The 27,190-nt window shown below is 42.8% G+C and overlaps 1 protein-coding gene across 4 annotated transcripts; it reads left to right on the top strand.

The window, feature by feature from the left end:
• The first annotated feature begins 307 nt into the window (after window positions 1–307).
• Window positions 308–23,551, top strand: LOC137094704 (ADP-ribosylation factor 6-like). 4 transcript variants are annotated; one of them, XM_067462022.1, is made up of 2 exons: window positions 308–822; window positions 22,147–23,551. In XM_067462022.1, the coding sequence occupies exon 2, from the start codon at window positions 22,179–22,181 to the stop codon at window positions 22,704–22,706; it is 528 nt and encodes a 175-aa protein (XP_067318123.1). In that variant the 5' UTR covers window positions 308–822; window positions 22,147–22,178; the 3' UTR covers window positions 22,707–23,551. The 4 variants fall into 4 exon arrangements, with proteins under 4 accessions (XP_067318123.1, XP_067318125.1, XP_067318124.1 ...); XM_067462024.1 differs by lacking the exon at window positions 308–822 and adding an exon at window positions 4,073–4,165; XM_067462023.1 differs by lacking the exon at window positions 308–822 and adding an exon at window positions 4,175–4,418.
• Window positions 23,552–27,190: the final 3,639 nt, after the last annotated feature.

The following is a 27,190-nucleotide window of genomic DNA, read 5'->3' as shown; positions in this document are numbered from 1 at the left end:
GGGTGCATCTACACTGCAGAGTTAACACAGTTTGATACCGCTTTAACTCTAGTGGAGTCCTAAAGACAAAAAGTAACTACTACCCTAAAGAGAAAAGTAACTTCTATATATAGGAAAGTGGGCAAAAAATGACCCTCAAGCTTTGCCTTAAGGGTGCGTCTCCACTGTAGAGTTAACACAGTTCGATTCCACTTTAGAATGCTATAGGAAGTGGGCAAAAAAAACGGCAGCGAGTGGGTGTGGAGCTTAAAAGAAAGAAAAAAAGGGGAGTACTGGCCCTTTAAGAGGCCGGCGGGCGCATGCGCAGTGCCGCCCGCAAGGCTGCAGGGAGGAGAAAGAGTCTTGGAGTCCGCGCCCTTTCCTATTCCGGGACAGAACCGCAGCAAAGAGGAGAAGAAGCCTCTCAGCCTGGAAGGGCGAGGGAGGAAAGCAAAGCAAAGCAAAGCCTTGCAGGGAAAAGGAGGAAGAAGCCTCTCTTTTGGGGTGACTTTGGAAGAGGAAGAGAAGAAAGAGAGAAGAGCCCCCGCCCCGCGGAACGTGGAAGGAAGCAGCCGCGAACGCGCGTGATCATCAAAAGTGCCCGCCGATTGTGACGTCAGCAGGAGGGGGGGAAGAGAGAAGAGGAAAAAAGAAACTTTTCTTCCCAACAGATTTGGAGGAGACAAGGACCCCCTCCCACCCCTGAAAGGAAAAGGAGGGGGGAAGAAAAAGAAGAGGAGGAGAAGGAGAGAAAACATTTCCCCCCTCTTAATTAATTATTTTGCATTTTTAATTAATTTTTTTAATATACATATATATATATTCTTTTCCCTTTCTTCTAAGGTGAGTTGTTTATATCTATCTATCTATCTATATGTGAGTTATAGTTTTACTTCCATCTCAATCAGGCCTGGGGCCAACTTGGGCCCTCCAGGTGTTTTGGACTACAACTCCCACAATTCCTAACAGCCTGCCGGCTGTTAGGAATTGTGGGAGTTGTAGTCCAAAACACCTGGAGGGCCCAAGTTGGCCCCAGGCCTGATATGTATCAGAACAAATCCACTTTGCAACCGAGTTGTAGTTTTGCAAGGTCTTCAGCCCACTTTATGGGAGTTGTAGTTTTACACTTCAGTCCACTTTATGAGAGTTTGTAGTTTTACGAGGTCTTCAGCCCACTTTATGGGAGTTGTAGTTTTACGAGGTCTTCTAGTCCACTTTTATGGGAGTTTGTAGTTTTACAAGGTCTTTAGCCCGCTTTATGGGAGTTGTAGTTTTACAAGGTCTTTAGTTGCAGTGTCACAAGGTCTTTAGCCCACTTTATGGGAGTTGTAGTTTCACAAGGTCTTCTAGTCCACTTTATGGGAGTTGTAGTTTTACAAGGTCTTCAGCCCACTTTACAGGAGTTGTAGTTTTACGAGGTCTTTAGTTGCAGTTTCACAAGGTCTTTAGTTTCACGAGGTCTTTAGCCCACTCTATAGGAGTTGTAGTTTTACAAGGTCTCACTTTATAGGAGTTGTAGTTTTACGAGGTCTTCAGCCCACTTTATGGGAGTTGTAGTTTTATGAAGCCCACTTTATGGGAGTTGTAGTTTTACGAGGTCTTCTATCCCACTTTATGTCTTCAGCCCACTTTATGGGAGTTTGTAGTTTCACGAGGTCTTCAGCCCGCTTTATGGGAGTTTGTAGATTTACGAGGTCTTTAGCCCGCCTTATGGAAGTTTGTAGTTTTACAAAGTCTTCAGTCCACTTTATGGAAATTGTTGTTTAACAAGGTCTTTAGCCCACTCTATGGGAATTTGTAGTTTTACAAAGTCTTCAGCCCACTTTACAGGAGTTGTAGTTTTACGAAGTCTTTAGTTGCAGTTTCACAAAGTCTTTAGCCCACTTTGTGGGAGTTGTAGTTTTACGAGGTCTTCAGCCCACTTTACAGTTGTAGTTTCACGAGGTCTTTAGTTGCAGTTTCACAAGGTCTTTAGCCCACTTTATGGGAGTTTGTAGTTTCACAAGGTCTTTAGCCCACTCTATGGGAGTTGTAGTTTTATGAGGTCTTCAGCCCACTTTATGGGAGTTTGTAGTTTTACGTGGTCTTCTAGCTCACTTTATGGGAGTTTGTAGTTTTACAAGGTCTTTAGCCAAACGGTGTGTCCGCACCGGAGAATGAATGAATGCAGTTTGAACCGACTTGAAACTCTGAATGGGCGTTCTGGGAGTTGTAGTTCGGTGAGGACTTGGTCCTCTTTAAATGGCGACGGCCTCGTGAAACTACAACTCCCATAATTTCATAGCCTTGAGCTGTGGGAGTTTAAAGTGGCATCAAACTGCGTTAACTCAACAGTGTAGAACATGCGCCATGTATTATTTTGCCTTTGGTGCATATATATACATGCCTGTAATACATGGTGCATATATATATGTATATATGGCACCTTTAATACATGGTGCATTAACTGATGCATATGGTGCATATTGTACACGTCGAGTTAATGCAGTTTGACATCACTTTAAACTCCCACAGCTGAAGGCTATGAAGCTATGGGAGTTGTAGTTTCACGAGGCCTTCGCCGTTCGAAGAGGACCAAGGACAAACTACAACTCCGGGAAGGCCCATTAACAGTTTCAAGTTGATTCAAACTGCATTCATTCATTCATTCATTCATTCTACAGTGCGGATACACCATTTGGCTAAAGACCTTGTAAAACTACAACTCCCATAAAGCGGTAGAAATTAACCCAACAGGGTGGAATTTACACTGATTTGCAGAAATTGTGCATGAATCTATTTTGGAGATGAATAGAGAGAACCGACCCCAAAGTTTTGCCTTAAGGGTGTGTCTACACTGTACAGTTAACACAGTTTGATTCCACTTTAAATGCTGTGGCTCAGTGTTATGGTTTTCTTAGGTTTTGTAGCTTAGCATGTTATGTATTTTCTTGGGTTTTGTAGCTCAGCGTGAACCTATTTTGGAGATGAATCGAGAAAATAGACTCCCAAGCTTTGCCTTACTTAGGGGTGTGTCTACACTGTACATTTAACACAGTTTGATTCCACTTTAAATTCTATGGCTCAATGCTATGTATTTTCTTGGGTTTTGTAGCTCAGCTTGAACCTATTTTGGAGATGAATTGAGAAAATTGACCCCAAAGCTTTTCCTTGGGGGGGGGGGTGTCTACACTGCACAGTTAACACAGTTCGATTCCACTTTAAATGCTATGGCTCAATGTCATGTATTGTCTTGGGTTTTGTAGCTCTGCTTGAACCTTGTATTTTAGAGATGAATCGAGAAAATTGTACTTTAGAGATGAATTGAGAAAAGCTTTTCCTTAGGGGCGCGTCTACACTGTACATTTAACACAGTTCGATTCCACTTTAAATTCCATGGCTCAATGTTATGCATTATCTTGGGTTTTGTAGCTCAGCGTGAACCTATTTTGGAGATGAATCAAGAACCCCAAAGCTTTTCCTTAGGGGAGTGCATCTACACTGTGTAGTTAACACAGTTTGATAACACTTTAAATTCCATGGCTCAATGTTACGTATTTTCTTGGGTTTTGCATTGTCTTGGGTTTTGTAGCTCAGCGTGAACCTGTTTTAGAGATGAATCAAGAAAGTTGATCCCAAAGCTTTTCCTTAGGGGGGCGTGTCTACACTGTACAGTTAACACAGTTTGATTCCACTTTAAATGTTGTGGCTCAATGTTATGAGTTTCTGGGATTTTGCATCTCAGCTTGAACCTGTTTTAGAGAGGAATCAAGAATATAAATCCCCCTCTCCATTTTTTGCCTTGGTGCATCTACACTGCTGACTTAACACAGTTTGATACCACTGTAAGACCAGGTCTGGGCAAACTTGGGCCCTCCAGGTGTTTTGGACTCCAACTCCCATCATTCCTAACAGCCTACCGGCTGTTAGGAATGATGGGAGTTGGAGTCCAAAACACCTGGAGGGCCCAAGTTTGCCCAGACCTGGTAGAAGTATCTAACACCTTTGATTCCATTCAAAGTGGTGTAAAAGTGTGTTAAGTCAACAGTGTAGATGCACCCAATCCTATTATTATTAATTTTCCCTCTCCTCCAGAGGAGGCGATCGCGTCTCCGCCTCGTCTCGCAGGGGTGGGATCTGCATCGGTTTGAATTAAAAAACTGCCGTTTAGACAGGATCGGCTTCTCCGGGACGCGTGTCGCCAGAGGTGGGTCTTGCGAACGGGTTCGGGGAAGGCTTTAGACTCGATTGGAAGACTCGATTGCAAACGAGCGAGACTTGCTTTTGGAAAATTACTAGACTTCAGATTTGCAAAAAAGTTCCTTTCTAGTTTCGAGACCGGATCTGGGAGTCACCCTTGCCTTTGCAAGACTTTGGAAACTTATTTGGGGTCGGAAATCGGGATTGATACCCGTCGTAGACCTTCTTGACATCGTGTCTCGTCCCATTTCTCCAACGAGGTTTGTCCTTCTCCTTGACCCAATTGAGTTCTCGCTTTGCTGCCGTCTGCAATGAGGAGGACCTTTGTATGAATCTATGAATTCACTCTTTCCACCCAGATCTCTATTTCGAGGCCTTGCGTTGTGTGTGCGTGTGTGTGAGTGTGTTTTCACTCTCTCGTTCCGTACAGAGCTGCCAAAGAAGGGAAGGAACTTTTGCACAGCGACCATTTTGAAACAGTTGTGGAGGGGGAAAAAAAAACCAAAACAAAACGAAAAGTTGTGCATTTAGTTTTGCTCCTCGTGCGAGCGGATTTTGCATTTTGCACGAGGCTTGATGTTTTCTCACCTGTCCTAACCTTCCAAATGCCACGACCCCTTAATACGGTTCCTCGTGTTGTGGTGACCCCCAACCATAAAATTATTTTCACTAATTCACAATTAGTTTTGCTCCTCGTGTGAGCTAATTTTGCATTTTGCACGAGGCTTGATGTTTTCTCACCTGTCCTAACCTTCCTAATGCCGCGACCCCTTAATACGGTTCCTCGTGTTGTGATGACCCCCAACCATAAAATTATTTTCACTACTTCATGATTAGTTTTGCTCCTCGTGCGAGCGAATGTTGCATTTTGCACGAGGCTTGATGTTTTCTCACCTGTCCTAACCTTCCTAATGCCGCGACCCCTTAATAGAGTTCCTCGTGTTGTGGTGACCCCCAACCGTAAAATTATTTTCACTACTTCATCATTAGTTTTGCTCCTCGTGCGAGCGAATTTTGCATTTTGCACGAGGCTTGGTGTTTTCTCCCCTGTCCTAACCTTCCTAATGCCGCGACCCCTTAATACGGTTCCTCGTGTTGTGGTGACCCCCAACCGTAAAATTATTTTCACTACTTCATAATTAGTTTTGCTCCTCGTGCGAGCGAATTTTGCATTTTGCACGAGGCTTGATGTTTTCTCACCTGTCCTAACCTTCCTAATGCCGCGACCCCTTAATAGAGTTCCTCGTGTTGTGGTGACCCCCAACCATAAAATTATTTTCACTACTTCTTAATTAGTTTTGCTCTTCGTGCGAGCGAATGTTGCATTTTGCACGAGGCTTGATGTTTTCTCACCTGTCCTAACCTTCCTAATGCCGCGACCTCTTAATAGAGTTCCTCGTGTTGTGGTGACCCCCAAACATAACATTATTTTCACTAATTCACAATTAGTTTTGCTCCTCGTGTGAGCTAATTTTGCATTTTGCACGCTGCTTGATGTTTTCTCACCTGTCCTAACCTTCCTAATGCCGCGACCCCTTAATACGGTTCCTCGTGTTGTGGTGACCCCCAACCATAAAATTATTTTCACTACTTCATCATTAGTTTTGCACCTCGTGCGAGCGAATGTTGCATTTTGCACGAGGCTTGATGTTTTCTCACCTGTCCTTCAATTGCAGTGTTTCCCAACCTTCCTAATGCCGCGACCCCTTAATACGGTTCCTCATTTGTGGTGGCCCCCAACCATAACATTATTTTCACTAATTCACAATTAATTTGGCTACTGTTATGAATCGTCATGTAAATATCTGATAGGCAGGATGTATTTTCATTCATTTCATACCTGATACGCCCAAAACTTTGGGGAGGGATTGGTTTGTCATTTGGGAGTTGTAGTTGCTAGGATGTATAGTTCGCCTATGATCATGAATACTGGTGGGTTTGGGGAGGGATTGATTTGTCATTTGGGAGTTGTAGTTGCTGGGATTTGTAGTTTGCCTATGATCATGAATACTGGTGGGTTTTGGAGAGGGATTGATTTGTCATTTGGGAGTTGTAGTTGCTGGGATTTATAGTCCACCTACTTTTGAAGAGCATTCACCGGACGAAATTTATCACAAACTGGCCAAATTTGAATACTGGTGGGGTTGGGAGTAGGAGTTGATTTTGTCATTTGGGAGTTGTAGTTGCTGGGATTTATAGTTCACCTACAATCAAAGAGCATTCACTGGACCAAATTGGGCACAAACCCAAGAGCATCCACCTGACCAAATTTGGCACAAACTGCCCAAATTTGAATACTGGTGGGGTTGGGAGTGGGAGTTGATTTTGTCACTTGGGAGTTGTAGTTGCTGGGATTTATAGTTCGCCTACAATCAAAGAGCATCCACCTGACCAAATTGGGCACAAACCGCCCAAATTTGAATACTGGTGGGGTTGGGAGGGGGAGCTGATTTTGTCATTTGGGAGTTGTAGTTGCTGGGATTTATAGTTCACCTACAATCAAAGAGCATTCTGAACCCCACCAATGATAGAATTGGGCAAGACTTCCCATACAGAGACTCCCATGATCAATAGAAAATACTGGAGAGATTTGATGGGCATTGACCTTGAGTTTGGGAGTTGTAGTTCACCTACATCCAGAGAGCACTGTGGACTCAAACAATGATGGATCTGGACCAAACTTGGCACAGATACTCAATACACCCAAATGTAGACACTGGTGGAGTTTGGGGGAAATAGACCTTGACATGTGGGAGTTGTAGTTGCAGGAATTTATAGTTCACCTACAATTTAAGAGCATTGTGAACCCCACCAACGATAGAATTAGGCCAGATTTCTCATACAGAGACCCCCATGACCAACAGAAGATACTGGAGGGATTTGGGATGAATTGACGGTGATTTAAGGGAGATGTAGTTCACTTACATCCTTGTTCAACTTTTGCCTAAAAGAGACACTTTTGGGGAGGGGGAAAAAACCCTTCAAATAAATATATATATATGTAATGTGTATGTATATGTATGTATATAAGTAATGTATGTATGTATGTATATGTATATATGTGTGTGTGTGTGTGTGTAATTTGCCCAGGATTTTGTCCTGGAAAGATCTAAAAACCGCCCGAAATGCAAGCGCAAACAGGTGAAGTGGGTGGAGAGGAGAAATTCCAGTTGTGAGACTCACCCACAACTTGTGCGACTTCTTTTCGTTCCAGTGTGTAATTGAACTTTACTGGCTCCAAATTAAATTCCAGATTCGAAATGAATGTTTCCTGTTTCCGGGAAACCCGTCTCGGAGCGTTACGAGTCTCGGCGAACTTGAGCGTGACCTTCAAACTTTGATTAGGTTTCAGATTCCAAAAACTGTCTACATTAGAAAATTAATGCGGTTTGGCGCCACTTGAACTAGATTGTGTGATGGAATTCTGGTAGTTCACACTCTTTGGAAGGCTGCAAAACTTGTGAAAGTACAACTACCAGGATTCCATATAATTCAGAGGGTGGTTTAAGTGGTGTCAAACCGGATTAGTTCTATAGTGTAGATGCACCCCATGAATTCAAATCTCCGAATTCTGGTAGTTTGCACTCTGTTAGAGAAGGCTCCAAAACTTGTAAAACTACAATTACTATATAATTGAGACAGGGTGGTTTAAGTGGTGTCAAACCAGATTAGTTCTATAGTGTAGACGCACCCCATAAATTCGATTTCCGAATTCTGGTAGTTCGCACTTTGTTAGAGAAGGCTCCAAAACACATGAAACTACAATTACTATATAATTGACACAGGGTTGTTTAAGTGGTGTCAAACTGGATTAATTGTACAGTGTAGACACACCCCATGAATTCGATCTCCAAATTCTGGTACTTCGCACTCTTGTTGGAGAAGGCTCCAAAACTTGTGAAACTACAACTACTTTATAATTGAGGCAGGGTGGTTTAGGTGGTGTCAAACCAGATTAATTGTATGTACAGTGTAGACGCACCCCATGAGTTCAGATCTCCAAATTCTGGTAGTCTGCACTCTTTGGAAGAGAATGCTCCAACACTTGTGAAACTACTATATAATTGAGACAGGGTGGTTTAAGTGGTGTCAAACCGGATTAATTGTACAGTGCAGGCAAACCCCATGAATTCGATCTCCAAATTCTGGTACTTTGCACTCTTGTTGGAGAAGGCTCCAAAACTTGTGAAACTACAATTACTATATAATTGAGACAGGGTGGTTTAAGTGGTGTCAAACCGGATTAATTGTACAGTGTAGACACACTCCATGAGTTCGATCTCCGAATTCTGATAGTTCGCACTCTTTGTTGGAGAAGGCACCAAAACTTGTGCAACTACAACTACTATATAATTGAGACAGGGTGGTTGAAGTAGTGTCAAACCGGATTAATTGTACAATGTAGATGCACCCCATGAATTTGATCTCCAAATTCTGGTACTTCACACTCTTTGTTGGAGAAGGCTCCATAACTTGTGAAACTACAATTACTATATAATTGAGACAGGGTTATTTAAGTGGTGTCAAACTGGATTAATTGTACAGTGTAGACACACTCCATGAGTTCAGATCTCCGAATTTGGGTAGTTTGCACTCTTTGTTGGAGAAGGCTCCATAACTTGTGAAACCACAACTACTATATAATTAAGACAGGGTGGTTTAAGTGGTGTCAAACCTGATTTATTGCACAGTGTAGATGCACCCCATGAGTGTGCATGCACCCTTGGATAGACTCTTCCCAATCGTCCTGGCTTGGAAAAGAGAAGTGGGAGGGAGTCAGACAGGCTGCTTTTCTCTCTCTTGTGTAGATTGTGAAGCATGAATGCTTGCTTTGGGAGGCATGGGGCTCCTTGCACGGCCTTGGGCGAGGCGCTGGCTTCACTCCAGAGAACAGGAAGCGCCTCTCTGTTTTGTGACAGCAAAAGGGAGGCCAAAGGGCCTTGACTTCCTGTGGGCTGCAGCCGCTGACTCCCAGCCTCAGTTTCCCCATTCTGTAAAATGGGAACATCCCCATGCACGGCTGGTATCGCTTATCATAGAGTTGGAAGAGACCTCGTGGGACATCCAGTCCAACCCCATTCTGCCAAGAAGCAGGAAAATTGCATCCAAAGCAACCCCGACAGATGGCCATCCAGCCTCTGCTTAAAAGCTTCCAAAGAAGGAGCCTCCAGCACACTCTGGGGCAGAGAGTTCCACTGCTGAACAGCTCTCAGAGCTTGTAGGACTACAACTCTCATGCTTCCACCAAGGTGGCTAGTGCCAATGAAGTCATCCTAGTTCTGTTTGGCAGTGAGATCAAGTATGAAACTAGTCTCTCATATATATGTGTGTGTGTGTGTGTGTGTGTGTAGTGTCAGGAGCGACTTGAGAAACTGCAAGTCGCTTCTGCTGTGAGAGAATTGGCTGTCTGCAAGGACATTGCCCAGGGGACGCTTGGATGTTTTGATGTTTTACCATCCTTGTTGGGAGGCTTCTCTCATGTCCCCGCATGGGGAGCTAGAGCTGACAGAGGGTGCTCATCCGTGCTCTCCCTAGATTCGAACCTACAACCTGTCGGTCTTGTCCTTCTGGCACAAGGGTTTAACCCACTGCGCCACCGGGGACTCCTTATATATAGTAAAGTACCTATATACATACATATACATATATACACACATATATCTGTTATATATATATATATATATACACATACATACATACATAAACATATATACACACACGTCATTCATTTCAACAAATTTTTGAATGAGTCTTAGGCTGCATCTACACTGCCATATAATCCAAACCTATATATACACACACCCACACACACATACATATATACATACACACACATAGATACACATATATAGTAAAGTACCGATATACATACATACACACATATATACATACATACACACATGCACACACATACCTATATACATACACACATATATAAACACATATATACACACATGTACATATATATACATACACGTATATATATATACACACACCCACACATACATACATAGATACACATATATAGTAAAGTACCTATATACATACACACACATATACATACACACACATGTACACACACATATATACACATATACACACATGTACACTCATACATATATACATACACACACATGTACACACATATACATATATATACATACATACACATATACATATATATATATACATACATATATACATACACACATATATAAACACACATATATACACACACGTGTGTGTGTATATATATACATACATACACGTATATACACACACACATACATACACACACACACATAGATACACATATATAGTAAAGTACCTATATACATACATACACACATATATACATACATACAGACATGTACACACACATATATACATACATATACACACATATATACATACACATATATACACAAATACACACACATATACACACACACGTCATTCATTTCAACAAATTATTGAATGTGTCTTAGGCTGCATCTACACTGCCATATAATCCAATTCAAAACAGATAATCTGGATCCAGAAACTGGATTATATGCCAGTGTAGATGGGGGTCTTATTTTTTCCATATTGCTCCAGAGACATATGCCAAAGGAAACTCCTCCGCTGGTTCACTGGGCTCTTTTCCAGAAGTTGGCCTCAGCTCCATTAACCGTCATTGTATTTTTGTTCTTATGACTGTGCAAGTTTCTAGTCCTCAGTGAGTTTGGGGGAAAAACAATCAGGTCATGTAGATTTGGAAGTATACTTGGGGGTCCTTGTTGGTAAAATGCTGGCAGTCACTCTCTAGGTGTTGGATGGATCAGCTTTTCCAACCTGCAAACATTCTCAGGTGTTTATATCAGTTGCATACGGGGATCAGGACCAAAAGGTGAGAAAAAGAGAAGCGTTGCTGAAGCACGTTGCAAGGTATTTTTAAAAAAGGAAGTGGTTGGACGTGCAGCCGGAGAGATGATGCAGTTTGGAGATAAGAAGCAACCCTGAAAGAGGACGATGGATGATGATGGTGATATTATTATTATTATTATTATTATTATTATTTTCGAGTAATTGGGGCAGCCTACAAAAGCTAAAGGAAAACCCAGCTAAAACAAAAATATAGATATTATTATTATTATTATTATTTTCCAGTAATTGGGGATCTTACAAAAGCTAAAACAAACCCAGCTAAAACAATAATAATAATAATAATTATTATTATTATTATTATTATTTTCCAGTAATTGGGGAAGCTTACAAAAGCTAAAACAAACATAATGAATTATTATTATTATTATTATTATTATTATTATTATTATTATTATTATTTTCCAGTAATTGGGGAAGCTTACAAAAGCTTAAACAAACCCAACTAAAGCAAATATTAAAAAATAAAATCGAAAGCAAGGTAATTCCTTGAGTTACTGTGAGTTTTCCAGACTGTATGGCCATGTTCCAGAAGCATTCTCTCCTGACGTTTCGCCCACATCTATGGCAGGCATCCTCAGAGGTTGTGAGGTCCGTTGGAAACTAGGACAAGTGGGGTTTATATATCTGTGGGATGTCACATGAAACAATCGGGGCCAGTTTACACCTCCCAACAAAGGATTCCTCCACGTAGGAAGCAGGCAGGCTTTGAAGCTGCAAGGCCATCCAAGGTGGCAAATTGCAACATTCACACTTGCCTCCAACAGACAACTCTTGTCTGCTTGAAGCAAGTGTGAATGTTGCAATTGTCCAGCTTGATAAGCAATGAATGGCCTTGCAGCTTCAAAGCGTGGCTGCTTCCTGCCTGGGGGAATCCTTTGTTGGGAGGTGTGAGTTTCAATGGCGTCTCTGTGTAGCCTGTCATGGTAGTTGTTTGAATGGTCCAGCATTTCTGTGTTCTCCAATAATATGCTCTGTCCAGGAAGCAGCCAGTCTTAGAAGCTGCAAAGCCATTCGGTGCTAATCAAGGTGGCCAATTGCAACATTCACACTTGCTTCAAGCAGACAAGATTTGTTTGTTATAGAGGCAGGTGTGAAAGTTGTAATTGGCCAGCTTGATAAGTATTGAATGGCCTTGCAGCTTCAAAGTCTGGCTGCTTCCTGCCTGGGTGAATCCTTTGTTGGGAGGTGTGGATTTTAATGGCTTCTCTGTGTAGTCTGACATGGTTGTGGTGGCGAATTGCAACATTCACACTTGCCTCCAACAGACAACTCTTGTCTGCTTGAGCGAAGTGTGAATGTTGCAATTAGCCGGTTTGATAAGCATTGAATGGCCTCGCAGCTTCAAAGTCTGGCTGCTTCCTGCCTGGGGGAATCCTTTGTTGGGAGGTGTGAATTTCAGTGGCGTCTCTGTGTAGCCTGACATGGTGGTTGTTAGAATGGTTCAGCATTACTGTGCTCTCCAATAATATGCTCTGTCTAGGAAGAGGCCAGGCTTTGAAGCTGCAAAGCCATTCGGTGCTAATCAAGGTGGCCAATTGCAGCATTCACACTTGCCTCTAACAAACAACTCTTGTCTGAATGTTGCAATTGACCAGTTTGATAAGTGTTGGATGACCTTGCAGCTTCAAAGCCTGACTGCTTCCTGTCTGTGGGAATCCTTTGTTGGAAGGTTGGAAGGTGTGAATTTCAATGGCGTCTCTGTGTAGCCTGACATGGTGGTTGTTAGAGTGGTCCAGCATTTCTGTGCTCTCCACTAATATGCTGTGAATGGCCTTGCAGCTTCAAAGCCTGACTGCTTCCTGCCTGTGGGAATCCTTTGTTGGAAGGTGTGAATTTCAATGGCGTCTCTGTGTAGCCTGACATGGTGGTTGTTAGAGTGGTCCAGCATTTCTGTGTTCTCTAGTAATAGGCTGTGAATGGCCTTGCAGCTTCAAAGCCTGCCTGCTTCCTGCCTGTGGGAATCCTTTGTTGGAAGGTGTTCACTGGCCCTGATTGTTTCATCTCTGGAATTGGCCACTAGTTGTCATGACTAATAGCCACACATTCCTCTTCCTTTCCTATTGAGTGCATTGTGTAAATAGAAATCTACATTCACCAAAATTATTATTTTGTGGAACTCTCTGCCACATGATTCTAGCCAGGCCCCATTACTGTATGCTTTCGTTTGGAGGGAAATAATATTTTAATGTATTGTCGAAGGCTTTCATGGCTGGAATCACTGTGTTGTTGTAGGTTTTTCCGGGCTATATGGCCATGTTCTAGAGGCATTCTCTCCTGACGTTTCGCCTGCATCTATGGCAAGCATCCTCAGAGGTAGTGAGGTCTGTTGGAAATAGGAAAATGGGTTTATATATCTGTGGAATGACCAGGGTGGGACAAAGGACTCTTGTCTGTTGGAGCTAGGTGTGAATGTTTCAACTGACCACTTTAATGGCTTGGAAGTGCCTAGGGGGAATCTTTTGTTGAGAGTGATTCGATGTGCCTGATTGTTTACTCAAAATAATATTTCGTTCGGGCAGCATTACTAATTGAGTGGCTTTGACCCCGGCGGGGATCTGCTGCACTCCTTTGTGGCTGTTAATCCAATTGCGCTGTAATATTATAATTGGTTGAGCCGGGCTTTAACGATGCTAACTTGCGACCTGTTTTTTTACCCGTCTCAGTTTGGATAAGTGGGGCACATATCAAATTAATTTTACAAAAATCTCAAATATGACAAGGAGGAAGCTGCCAATCATTATCTTGGGATGCGATTGGAAAACTCAGATTGTTTTTAAATGCAATTGAATGTGATTTTGGGCATTTTTGTCTATCAATTGGTGCCGCATCGTTCTCGCTTCCTGTTCCCATTTGAAAATAGACATTTTGGAAGGAGCTGATAATGGAAAACTTCTGTCTATGGAAGAAACCCTTCAAAACATTTATCAACTTGCCTTTATTGGCCAAGTAATAGCACTTTCCTTGCTATTTCATATCAGCCACCAAGATAATGTCGTTTGAATGTTGGACCAGGGTTGGAAAATTGCAGATCTTGATCATCTATATAAATAAAAATATAATGTTCGTTTGTGGGATTAACAGAACTCAAAAACCACTGGGGCAATTGACACCAAATTTGGACACAAGACACCTATCAGGCCAATGTAAGCCCTTCACTCAAAAAAACACGGAAAAGCACAGCAGAAGGGACTTTGAAAGCCCCAAAAAGCTAAATGACGAAAAGATAATTGACAATACAGAAAAGAAGGGAGGGAAGGGAAGGAAAGAAAGAAAAGAAAAAAGAGGGAGGAAAAGAAAGAAGGAAAGGGAGAAGGAAGCATGGAAGCAAAGAGAAGGAAGGAAGGAGAGAAAGAGGGAGGGAAAGAAAAAAGGGTGAAGGAAAGAAAGAGGTAGAGAAGGAAGGAAAGAAAGGAAGGAAGGAAAAGAAGGAAAAAGGGAGCGAAGGAAGGAGGGAAAGAAGGAGAGAAGGAAAGAAAGAGAGAAGGAAGGAGGAAAGCAAAGAGCCAAGAAAGGAAGGAAAGAGGTAGAGAAGGAAGGAGATAAAGAAAAGAAGAGGGAGCAAAGGAAGGAGGGGAAGAAGGAGAGAAAGCGGGAGGGAAGGAAAGAAGGAAAGGGAGATGGAAGCAAAGAGAGAAGAAAGGAAGGAAAGAGGTAGAGAAGGAAGAAAGAGAAAGAGGTAGGGAAAGAAAAAAGGGGGAAGGAAAGAAAGAGGTAGAGAAGGAAGGGAGAAAGAAAGAAAGGAAAGGAAGGGAAAAGGGAGCGAAGGAAGGAGGGAGAGAAGGAAGGATGAAAGCAAAGAGCCAAGAAAGGAAGGAAAGAGGTAGAGAAGGAAGGGAGGAGATAAAGAAAAGAAGGAAAGAGGGAGCAAAGGAAGGAGGGAAAGAAGAAGAGAAAGCTGGAAGGAAGGAAAGAAGGAAAGGGAGATGGAAGCAAAGAGAGAAGGAAGGAAGGAAAGAGGTATAGAAGGAAGAAAGGAGAGAAAGAGGGAGGGAAAGAAAAAGGGGGAAGGAAGGAAAGTTAGACAAGGAAGGAAAGAGAGAAGGAAAGAAAAAAGGGAAAGAAGGAAGGGGGAAGATGTAGAGAAAGAGGGAGGGAAGGAAAGAGAAGGAATAAAAGAAAGACAGCAGAAGAGAAAGAAAAAGGGGGAAGGAAGGAAAGAGATAGAGAAGGAAGAAAAAAAAGGGAAGGAAAGACAGGAAGGAAGGAAAGAGGGAGTGATGGAAGGAGGGAAAGAGGAGAGAAAGATGGAAGGTTGGCCACAGCAACACGTGACGGGTACAGCTAATCTATATAAATAAAAATGTAATGTTCGTTTGTGGGATTAACAGAACTCAGAAACCACTGGACAAATTGGCACCAAATTTGGACACAAGACACCTAACAACCCAATATATGTCCTTCACTCAAAAAAATTGATTTTGTTATTTGGGAGTTGTAGTTGCTGGGATTTATAGTTCACCTACAATCAAAGAGCATTCCGAACCCTACCAATGATTGAATTGAACCAAACTTGGCACACAGTTCTCCCATGACCAGCAGAAAATACTGGAAGGGTTTGGTGGGCATTTACCTTAAGTTTGGGAGTTATAGTTCACTTACATCCAGAGAGCACTGTGGACTCAAACAATGAGGGATCTGGACCAAACTCTACATGAATACTCAATATGCCCAAATTGAGCACTGGTGGAGTTTGGGGGAAATAGAATCTTGACATTTGGGAGTTGTAGTTGCTGGGATTTGTAGTTCACCTACAATCAAAGAGCATTCTGAACCCCACCAACTATAGAATTGGGCCAAACCTCCCACACAGAACCCCCATGACCACCAGAGTGGGCCACAGCAACGCGTGGCAGGGAACGGCTAGTGTGTGTGTGTGTGTGTGTGTGTGTGTGTGTGTATGTGTATATATATATATATATATATATATATGGTTTTGTTCATGCATTGTAATGTAATTTTTATTTTTTTGGCTTTTAAGTCTCTTCTGCTGTGTTTTTCAGTGTTTTTCTGAGTGATGTTCACTCGCGGGTCTGTTAGGAGTGTTTTGTGTCCAAATTTGGTGTCAATACATCCAGTGGTTTTTGAGTTATGTTAATCCCACAAACAAACATTACATTTTTATTTTATAGATATAAATATAATAAATATATAGATATAATACTGAATATTACAATAATGATACTACTATATTTATACCATATATAATTATATTATATTATATTATATTATATTATATTATATTATATTATATTATATTGGAAGGCTCATATAGATCATATAAATAATGATAATAATAATTTATTTGTTACCCCCCTCTCGCAGCTTGAGCTAAGGTACAACATGGCTAAAACAGACAGATTAAATATAGTATAGGTAAAGATTGTCCCCTGACATTAAGTCCAGTCATGTCTGACTCTGGGGTGTGGTGCTCATCTCCATTTCTAAGCCGAAGAGCCAGCATTGTCCATAGACACCTCCAAGGTCATGTGGCCAGCATGATCACATGGAGCACCGTTACCTTCCCGCCGGAGCGGTATCTATTGATCTACTCACATTTGCATGTTTTCGAACTGCTAGGTTGGCAGAAGCTAAGGCTGACAGCGGAAGCTCACGCCGCTCCCTGGAATTGAACCTGTGACCTTTTGGTCAACAAGCTCAGCAGCTCAGTGCTTTAACCCACTGCGCCACCGGGGCAGTATAATGTTGATGAAATATCGTATAATATAGATTAAATATAGTATTATTATAGGAGCCCCCAGTGGTGCAGCGGGTTAAACTACTTGAGCTGCTGAACTTGCTGATCTGAAGGTCGGCGGTTCGAATCCAGGGAGTGGGGTGAGCTCCCGCTGTTAGACCCAACTTCTGCCAACCTAGCAGTTCGAAAACATGGAAATGTGAGTAGATCAATAGGAACCACTTCTGTGGGAAGTAACGGTGCTCCATGCAGTCATGCTGGCCACATGACCTTGGAGGTGTCTACGGACAATGCTGGCTCTTCGGCTTAGAAACGGAGATGAGCACCACACCCCAGAGTCAGACATGACTGGACTTAATGTCAGGGGACTACCTTTACCTAAAGGAGCCCCTGGTGGTGCAGCGGGTTAAACTGCTGAGCTGCTGGACTTGCTGATCTGATGGTCGGCGGTTCAAATCCGGGGAGAGGGGTGAGCTCCCGCTGTTAGCCCCAGCTTCTGCCAACCTAGCAGTTCGAAAACATGGAAATGTGAGTAGATCAATAGGAACCACTTCTGTGGGAAGTAACGGTGCTCCATGCAGTCATGCTGGCCACATGACCTTGGAGGTGTCTATGGCCAGTGTTGGCTCTTCGGCTTAGAAATGGAGATGAGCACCACACCCCAGAGTCAGACATGACTGGACTTAATGTCAGGGGACTACCTTTACCTTTACCTATAGGAGCCCCTGGTGGTGCAGCGGGTTAAACTGCTGAGCTGCTGGACTTGCTGATCTGATGGTCGGCGGTTCAAATCCGGGGAGAGGGGTGAGCTCCCGCTGTTAGCCCCAGCTTCTGCCAACCTAGCTGTTCGAAAACATGGAAATGTGAGTAGATCAATAGGAGCCACTTCTGTGGGAAGTAACGGTGCTCCATGCAGTCATGCTGGCCACATGACCTTGGAGGCGTCTATGGATAACGCTGGCTTTTCGGCTTCGAAATGGAGATGAGCACCAACCTCTAGAGTCGGACTCGACTAGAATTAATGTCAGTGGAAACCCATGGGATCCTTTGTTTGGAGGTGTTAGCTGGCCCTGACTGATTTTTGCCTAAATTCCCCTGTTTTTTGAGTGTTGCCCTTTATTCCCCCAGGCAGCAACCAGCCAGGCTTTAAAGCTGCAAGGCAATTAAATGCTAATCAAGGTGGCCAATTGCAACATTCACACTTGCCTCAAGCAGACAAGCATTCTTTATCCCACCCTGGACATCATTCCACAGGTATCTAAACCTGACTTGCCTAGTTTCCAACAGACCTCCCAACCTCTGAGAATGCCTGCCATAAATGTGGGTGGAACGTCAGGAGGGAATGCTACTTTTGTCACCTTTCCGCCGTTTGGCAAATAACTTTCCATTGAGACAAGCCTTTTGCTTTTAAGTTACTGTGGCAAAGTAATCTTTTAATAGGGAATGCAGTGCGCTTATCTTTTTACGATGTTTGAGTATGTTTTTAACTGTTGCAATGGAGTGCTTTTCATAGCACTGGGTTCGAAAACTCTTGTATCAAGAGAAATATAGATTCTTCTTTTTTGCAGGAAATAAAGTAAATTAAATAAGTAAACCAACCCACACAGACGAGGACCCCAAAAGTGAGTCCCAAAATCCAAGTATCTGTGTTGATTTGTGTCAGTAAGCCAGTTTTAGCATGGAAACTGTTGGTCTTTTGTATTATTAATGGATCATCATTTCCTATTGGAGAATAAGTCACCCCAAAAGACTTTGTATTATATCAGCCAGAGTTCCTAAATCACAATGTTAAAATATTTCTGGGACAAATCATTTTCTACTGTGGGGATGGCAGATGAAGCCAAAGAGGTGATACCATTACCAGCTAATAGTAATTGACCCTGAAAACCCTGATTCCATTACAACATTGGGTCATATACTAGGAGTAAGGCAGAGCAGAATTAATTATACTATGTTACATGTATAATATTTACTAGCTTTACCCGCCACGCGTTGCTGTGGCCAACCTTCTCTCCCTCTTTCTCTCCTTCTTTCACTCCTTCCTTCATTTCCTTTTCTTCTTTCCTTTCTTCCTTCTCTACCTGTTTACTTCCTTCCTTAGCTTTTTGCTCCCATCCTACCTTCTCTTTATTTCTTTCCTTGCCTCCCTCTTTCTCTCCTTCCTTTGCTCCGTCTTTCCTCCCTTCCCTTTTTTCTTTCCTTCTCTCCTCCTTCCTTCTCTTCCTATTTCCTTCCTCCTCCCTTTTTATTTTCCTTCCTCTTTCTCTCCTTTCTTCCCTCTCTATCTCTTTCCTTCCTTCCTTCGCTCTTGACTTCCAGTCTTCCTTTTCTTTCTTTTCTTCCCTCCCTTTCTCTTCTTCCTTCGCTTTTTTCCTCTCTTCCCCTTCCCAAATTCCCCTTCTTTTCTTCCTTCCTTCCTTCCTTTTGATACCTTCCCTTCCCCTTCCCTTTCTTCTTTTTTTCTATCTTTCTTTCCTTTCCTCCTTCCTTCCTTTCTCCCTTCTTTCCCATCCTCCTTCTCTCTCTGTATTCTTTCTTTCTTACCTTTCTTCTTTCATATACCTTCTCAACTTCCCTTCCTTCCTTCCTTCCTTCCTTCCTTCCTTTCTTTCCTTCCTTCCTTTCTCCGTTCGCGCAGCATCCTGCCCCCCAGCGAGCAGGCCGCGTTCTAGAACTACAGTTCCCAGTGTGCATTGCGTGTGTACTTCCTCCCCTGGGCACTTCGCATGCTCAGTTGGTTTTTGTAATTGTGAGTTTGTTGAAATGTTGTTTGGAATTTTGATGAGTGTTGTGCATACCTTGTGGGTTGAGGTATGTACACGGCAAATTTGGTGAGTTTTCGTCAGGGGGTGTTCGCGTTTTGCTGTCCCGTTGAACACCCTTTCCATTTTTATATATATAGATTATATTATATTTTAGCTTACATTATTGTATTTATTAGATATTCATTATATGTGTATATTATATTATTTAATATATTATATTTATTAGTTTATTATCTTATTAGATATTATTACTTTTTATTATATTTATTATATTATATTTTTACTTGCAACATTATATTTATTAGATTACTAGCCGTCCCCTGCCACGCATTGCTGTGGCCCATATGGGGGGATCTGTATGGGAAGTTTGGCCCAATTCTATCGTTGGTGGGGTTCAGAATGCTCTGTGATTGTAGGTGAACTATAAATCCCAGCAACTACAACACCCAAATGTCAAGATTCTATTTTCCCCAAACTCCACCAGTGTTCACATCTGGACATATTGAGTATTTGTCTAGAGTTTGGTCCAGATCCATCATTGTTTGAGTCCACAGTGCTCTCTGGATGTAGGTGAACTACAACTCCAAAACTGAAGGACACTGCCCACCAAACCCTTCCAGTATTTTCTGTTTAGTCATGGGAGAACTGTGTGCCAAGTTTGGTTCAATTCCATCGTTGGTGGAGTTCAGAATGCTCTTTGATTGTAGGTGAACTATAAATCCCAGCAACTACAACTCCCAAATAACAAAATCAATTTTTTTGAGTGAAGGACATACATTGCGTTGTTAGGTGTCTTGTGTCCAAATTTGGTGTCAATTCGTCCAGTGGTTTTTGAGTTCTGTTAATCCCACAAACGAACATTACATTTTTATTTATATAGATTATCTTATTAGATATTATATTATTACATTTTTATTATATTTATTATATTTATTTATTATATTCCTCTCGAATCCAGGGAGAGGCGGATCAGCTCCCTCTATCAGCTCCAGCTCCTCATGCGGAGACATGAGAGAAGCCTCCCACAAGGATGATAAAAACATCAAATCATGCAGGCCTCCCCTGGGCAATGTCCTTGCAGACAGCCAGTTCTCTCATATCAGAAGCGACTTGCAGTTTCTCAAGTTGCTCCTGACACGATAAAAGAAATAATTATTATATTATTTATTTATTATATCATATTTTTAATTTTTAGTTACTTATTTTATTACATTATTTTAACTTGCAATATTATATTTATTAGATTATTATGTTGTTACATATTATATTATTTATTATATTATATTCATTATATTATATTATTTTTTACTTGCAATATTATATTTATTATATTATATTTATTGTTGAAGGAGCCGGGGGTGGTGATGGCCGACAGGGAGCCTCTGGCGTAGGCTTGTCCATGAGGTCACAAAGAGTCAGAAACAACTGAACGAATGAACAACAACAACAAATTATATTTATTATGTATTTATTTGCATAATAAATAATAGAGCATCGGCTTCTGTAGTTTTTGTGTATCTCAATTAAAACCTCCAACTGTGAAGTATCTTTTTACAAACACTTTTAATGCGCATTCTCTGCTTAGCTGGAACTTTTTTCAGCAGCATTAGCATTCACCAAAAGCTTGGTGAAAAGGAGCCAGAGACACAGAGACTTTCGTAGTGTGTGTGTTTGCAGTAAACAATGCAATAAAGCTTTGGTTGGGAAAGAGTTGGATCCAACCTCTCCTGATTCTAGTGTAGCCGCATGTGCCTGCCTACAACAGGCAAAGGAAACAGCAGCTACCTCTACAACATTTGTAAACAATGTGATAAAGCTTCAGTTGGGAAAGAGTCAGATCTAACTCCTCCAGATTCTAGTGTAGCCATACATGCCTGCCTAAAACAGGCAAAGGAAACAGCAGCTTCCTCTACAACATTTGTAAACAATGTGATAAAGCTTCAGTTGGGAAAGAGTCAGATCTAACTCCTCCAGATTCTAGTGTAGCTGTATGTGTCTGCCTACAACAGGCAAAGGAAACAGCAGCTTCCTCTACAACATTTGTAAATAATGTGATAAAGCTTCAGTTGGGAAAGAGTCTGATCTAACTCCTCCAGATTCTAGTGTAGCCGTATGTGCCTGCCTACAACAGGCAAAGGAAACAGCAGCTACCCCTACAACATTTGTAAACAATGTGCTAAAGCTTCAGTTGGGAAAGAGTCAGATCTTAACTCCTCCAGATTCTAGTGTAGCCGTATGTGCCTGCCTACAACAGGCAAAGGAAACAGCAGCTACCTCTACAACATTTGTAAACAATGTGATAAAGCTTCAGTTGGGAAAGAGTCAAATCTAACTCCTCCAGATTCTAGTGTAGCCATACGTGCCTGCCTACAACAGGCAAAGGAAACAGCAGCTACCTCTACAACATTTGTAAAGAATGTGATAAAGCTTCAGTTGGGAAAGAGTCAGATCTAACTCCTCCAGATTCTAGTGTAGCCGTATGTGCCTGCCTACAACAGGCAAAGGAAACAGCAGCTACCCCTACAACATTTATAAGCAAGGGATGGAAATAGGCTTGTTCTTGATCCCACTGATGTCCCTCTTTTTCTTCTTCCGTTCCAGCCTTGTATGGACTGTAGTCCTCGCCCGCAGCCATGGGGAAGATGCTATCCAAGATCTTTGGCAACAAAGAGATGAGGATCCTGATGCTGGGCCTGGACGCTGCTGGGAAGACCACCATCCTGTACAAGCTAAAGCTGGGCCAGCCAGTGACCACCATCCCGACCGTCGGCTTCAACGTGGAGACGGTGACCTACAAGAACGTCAAGTTCAACGTCTGGGACGTTGGGGGCCAGGACAAGATCCGGCCCCTCTGGAGACACTACTACACCGGCACCCAAGGGTTGATTTTCGTGGTGGACTGCGCCGACCGTGACCGGATCGACGAAGGGCGGCAGGAGCTCCACCGCATCATCAACGACCGGGAGATGCGGGACGCCATCATTCTGGTCTTTGCCAACAAGCAGGACCTCCCCGACGCCATGAAACCTCACGAGATCCAAGAGAAACTGGGCCTCACGCGCATTAGGGACAGGAATTGGTACGTCCAGCCCTCGTGCGCCACGTCGGGCGAAGGACTCTACGAAGGTTTAATGTGGCTTACTTCCAACTACAAATCGTAATAATCCTAGGGCCATACAAATATATATAAATATATTTCTATATAATTTGCGCGCACACAAAAGAAATCTCTAACCAATGAACCCTAGAACATATATTCTCTTCTGTCAACTCCCCCCTTTCCTCTTCCAATACGTTTGTTATGGCTTTCCTTGACAACAAATCTCTAGCAGGAGTGGAACATTTCAGCAGAGATCCCGAGCGTTTTGGGGTGCCTTTGGGATCTGCGTGGATCGGGGAGAAGCGGCGAAAGATAGTTAAGGTTGCATGGACTCCCTTGTTCTCTTTTCTCACCCATCTCGTGTGGTTCTCCAACCTGTGGTGTCTCTTAGTTGGTTTTGCCTGAGAGTTGGGTTGACTTGGAGAGAAGTTTGGCTGAACTGGTGGTGTGTTGGATCTGTGCCATCAGTGTGGTCTGGAGGTTTCCTCTTGCTCCCCAAATTAGATCTTTTAAGAGTCTGCCTTTGGTTCGATGCGGATAGTTACTTCTGCCCTTTACTTGCATCTCAGGTGGGTGGAGGAGAGCATGGGCGCAGTATTAATTCTCTCTTGTCACATTCTGTGATGACACGAGGTTCAATTGCAAACCGCCTCCTATTTAACACACCCATCCCGTCGCTCGCTCGTTCAGGTTCCCTCCTCGTTCCTTGACCTGCTCAACCTGACTTGCGTGGTGGAGGCAAGGATGTGCATGCCCCAGGCCTAGCCAAACCAGTTTCCCCACCACAAGATGGGTGGGAAGGAAGAAACCGCCGGTCGGAGAAGTTGCAAGCGCCCTCTCCTTGCATCCTAAGCAGCTTTCCGAAGAAGGTTTTCCTCATAAATGAATGGATTGGGGGGGGGGGGGGGGGGTTGGTTGGTTTGAGAGAGGACATTCTAGATTGCCTTTTGGGGTGTCATTCCAGTTCCACTTGCTTTGCTTCTGCAATTTCTACTAGGTCCTAGCAGGACTGAATGGATAAGGGGGCTTGCTCTGCTTTGGGTTATGTTTTGATTCCTTTCGTGTTGTAAAATTGTGCTTTCCGAAAGAAGGTACAGCAGAGTCTCGTTTATCCGACCTTTGCTTATCCGACTTCCCGTTTTATCTGACGCCCTCCTTTTCCTCCCAACATTTCCCCTTCAATTGAAGGAGTCTCTTTCGTGTTGAAAAATTGTGCTTTCCAAAAGAAGATAGAGTCTCGCTTATCCGACCTTTGTTTATCCGACTCCCCGTCTTATCTGACGCCCCCTTTTTCCTCCAGCATTTCCCCTTCAATTAAAGGAGTCTCTTTTGGAAAATTTGTGCTTTCCGAAAGAAGGTACAGCAGAGTCTCGCTTATCCGACCTTCGTTTATCCAACTTCCCGTTTTATCAACGCCCTCCTTTCCTCCAGCATTTCCCCCTCAACTAAAGGAGTCTCTTTTGTGTTGAAAAATTGTGCTTTCCAAAAGAAGGTACAGCAGAGTCTCGCTTATCCGACCTTTGCTTATCCAACTTCCCATTTTATCCGACGCCCTCCTTTTCCTCCAACATTTCCCCTTCAATTAAAGGAGTTTCTTTCGTGTTGAAAAATTGTGCTTAACAAAAGAAGGTAGAGTCTCGCTTATCCGACCTTTGTTTATCCTACTTCCCATCTTAACCGACGCCCCCTAGCATTTCCCCTTCAATTAAAGGAACGCTCCCCAACTCTCTCCATTCCCAATGAGTGAAAAAGGCAAGGAAGAGGAAGGGAGGAAAAGGGGGAAAGAAGCAAGACTGGAAGTGGAAGCATCCTCCTTCCTTCCCTCTGACTTCCACGTTCCTCTTCCGCATCCGGGCACTTCCTGCAGGGCCACTCGAGCCGTAAACTGTTGCCTTGCCTTAACCCTTGGAGTCCTTGTTGTCAGTATTCTAGGTGCCTAGTGACTTAAGGGACTCCATATTATCCAACGTTCTGCCGGCCCGTTTATGTTGGATAAGCGAGACTCTGCTGTCTATCTGTATTCATTCTGCTGCCGTTCTGTCCTGTGAAGCATTGATTCTCACGCTTTCTGAACCACACTCTTGCCAAATGTCTTGCCCTGTGGAAAGAGTCATTAGTTCATTCAACAAAGCCCTGTCTTTTGCTTCGGATCGTTGGGTTGAGCTCGTCTTCTGCCCTGGAAAGCAAGACCGCCTCTTTCAGAGATGAGAATTGGGTCGGCTTCTCGTTGTTATGGCATCTGGGGTCAGGGCCTTCAGTTTATGCTAGATATAATGTGTTGTCGAAGGCTTTCATGGCTGAAATCAATGGGTTGTGGTGTGTTTTCTGGGCTGTTTGGTGATGTTCCAGAAGCATTCTCTCCTGACATTTCACCTGCATCTATGGCAGGCACCCTCAGAGGTTGTGAGGTTTTCAGGCCTCACAACCTCCGAGGATGCCTGCCATAGATGCAGGCGAAACGTCAGGAGAGAATGCTTCTGGAACATGGCCACACAGCCCGGAAACACACACAACAACCCAATGTTAGATGTAATCCAGTAGCATCCAGACGACTGCGTAATACTCATCTCTGTTCTACCTGATGGGTGTGTACCTGCTTGTGTGTGTTGAGCAATGTACACAGATTTGTCAAACCCGGTTCCCAGCCGCAGATTTGGGTGCCTTCCAAGTGTTGGGTGCGGAGGTGTTTCTCCTTTATTTGTCTGTTTTCGTTCTAATCTTATTAATGAAGCTGATCATACGCGGCCTGTTCGGGTGTGCACCGTCTTCCCAGAGCCAAACCCAAACGAAGGGACCAAGGAGTTAACCTATATATATATATATATATATATATATATATATATATATATATATCCCCTGTTTCCCTGAAAATAAGACAGTGTCTTATATTAATTTTTTGCTCCCAAAGATGCACTAGGTCTTATTTTCAGGGGGTGTCTTATTTTTCCATGTACAGTAGTGGTCATCACAGACAAGCATAACCAGACAAACTCCGAATCCTATCAAGAATTTCTTGTCACTACCATTATTTCCATGTACAACAATCTATGGTACATTTACCAATCCCGATATTTATGAACACAAAGCTTTGCTAGGTCATACTTTCAGGGGGTGTCTTATATTCTGGGAAACAGGATATATATTATATATTACTTTCGGGGGAGGCCTTATATTTAGCAATTCAGCAAAACCTTTACTAGGTCTTATTTTCAGGGGATGTCTTATTTTCGGGGAAACCGTGTGTATATATATATGAAAATAAGACCTAGTAGAGGTTTTGCTGAATTGCTAAATATAAGGCCCTCCCCGAAAGTGTATGTGTATATATATATTATATATAACTTTCGGTGGAGGCCTTATATTTAGCAATTTAGCAAAACCTCTACTAGGTCTTATTTTCATGGGGTGTCTTATTTTCGGTGAAACAGTATATATATATATATATATGAAAATAAGACCTAGTAGACGTTTTGCTGGATTACTAAATATAAGGCCTTCCCCGAAAGTTTATATATATATATATATAGTTTCGGGGTAGGCCTTATATTTAGCGATTCAACAAAACCTCTACTAGGTCTTATTTTTAGGGGATGTCTTGTTTTCGGAGAAACACACACACACACACACACACACACACACATATATATATATAAAAACTTTCGAGGGAGGCCTTATATTTAGCAATTTAGCAAAACCCCTACTAGGTCTTATTTTCAGGGGATGTCCTATTTTTGGGGAAATGGGATATATATTCATTCTCATTCTATGTTCATGTTACTTATAACCCGTTTCCGTGTTTTATGACGCCATTCCCCTGTTTTATTCTTCCTGTTTGAGATGATTTCCGAAGAAGCGGAGATCGGCTACGAAGCATTCCGTGAAATGGGGAATAAACGCTTTCCAAACTGTTCGTTTTGAGACGGAAAAGGCTGTTCGCCCGTTCTCCTTCCGACGCGAATACTCAGGGAACGCCTGTGTTTTCTCTTCTTCCTTTTTTCTCCCATTCCGACACATTCAATCAGTTATGTTTACATGTTATATTCTGCTTTGAAGCCTTCCTTTTGCTCTTCGAACCAAGGGCTTGATTAAAACTCTTCCCTTCCTTTAAGATCGAACTTGGTTGGTTTTTTGTTTCGTTGAGAAAATCTGCTTTTCTAATAATACCGGGCATGGGCAAACTTTGGCTTTCCGAGTGTTCTGGAAAACTATCCATGGTGTAGTGTGAAAAGTAAACATTGCTTCCCTTCGAGGGACTTCTCGGGCGGGCGCCGTCCCGGTCCCTAGAAATGGCACACTCTCTTTCCTGCCAAGTTCCTGGGTGTGATCGCTTTGGGAGAAAACATGACTCACGTCTCCTCCACCATCTCGATTTCCATGCAGGGAGTCACCCTGCTGAGCCTGTCGAAGTCACATCTTCCTCTTCCTCCCCCATGAATGCCATGTTGACATCTGTATTTATCATCCCTCCTGCAGTATCAGCCCTTCCTGCAGTAATAATTGGTGTCGATGGGGAAGCTTGGGTTCCCTTTGCTCTGAACGTTGCAG

This window comes from Anolis sagrei, chromosome Y (assembly GCF_037176765.1).
Source record: "Anolis sagrei isolate rAnoSag1 chromosome Y, rAnoSag1.mat, whole genome shotgun sequence".
NCBI lineage: Eukaryota > Metazoa > Chordata > Lepidosauria > Squamata > Dactyloidae > Anolis > Anolis sagrei.
This window is presented reverse-complemented; position numbering and strand designations above follow the sequence as displayed.

What these genes read in the sequence shown, in the direction of transcription:
- LOC137094704 (XM_067462022.1), top strand. Translation starts at nt 22,179, where the DNA reads ATGGGGAAGATGCTATCCAAGATCTTTGGCAACAAAGAGATGAGGATC.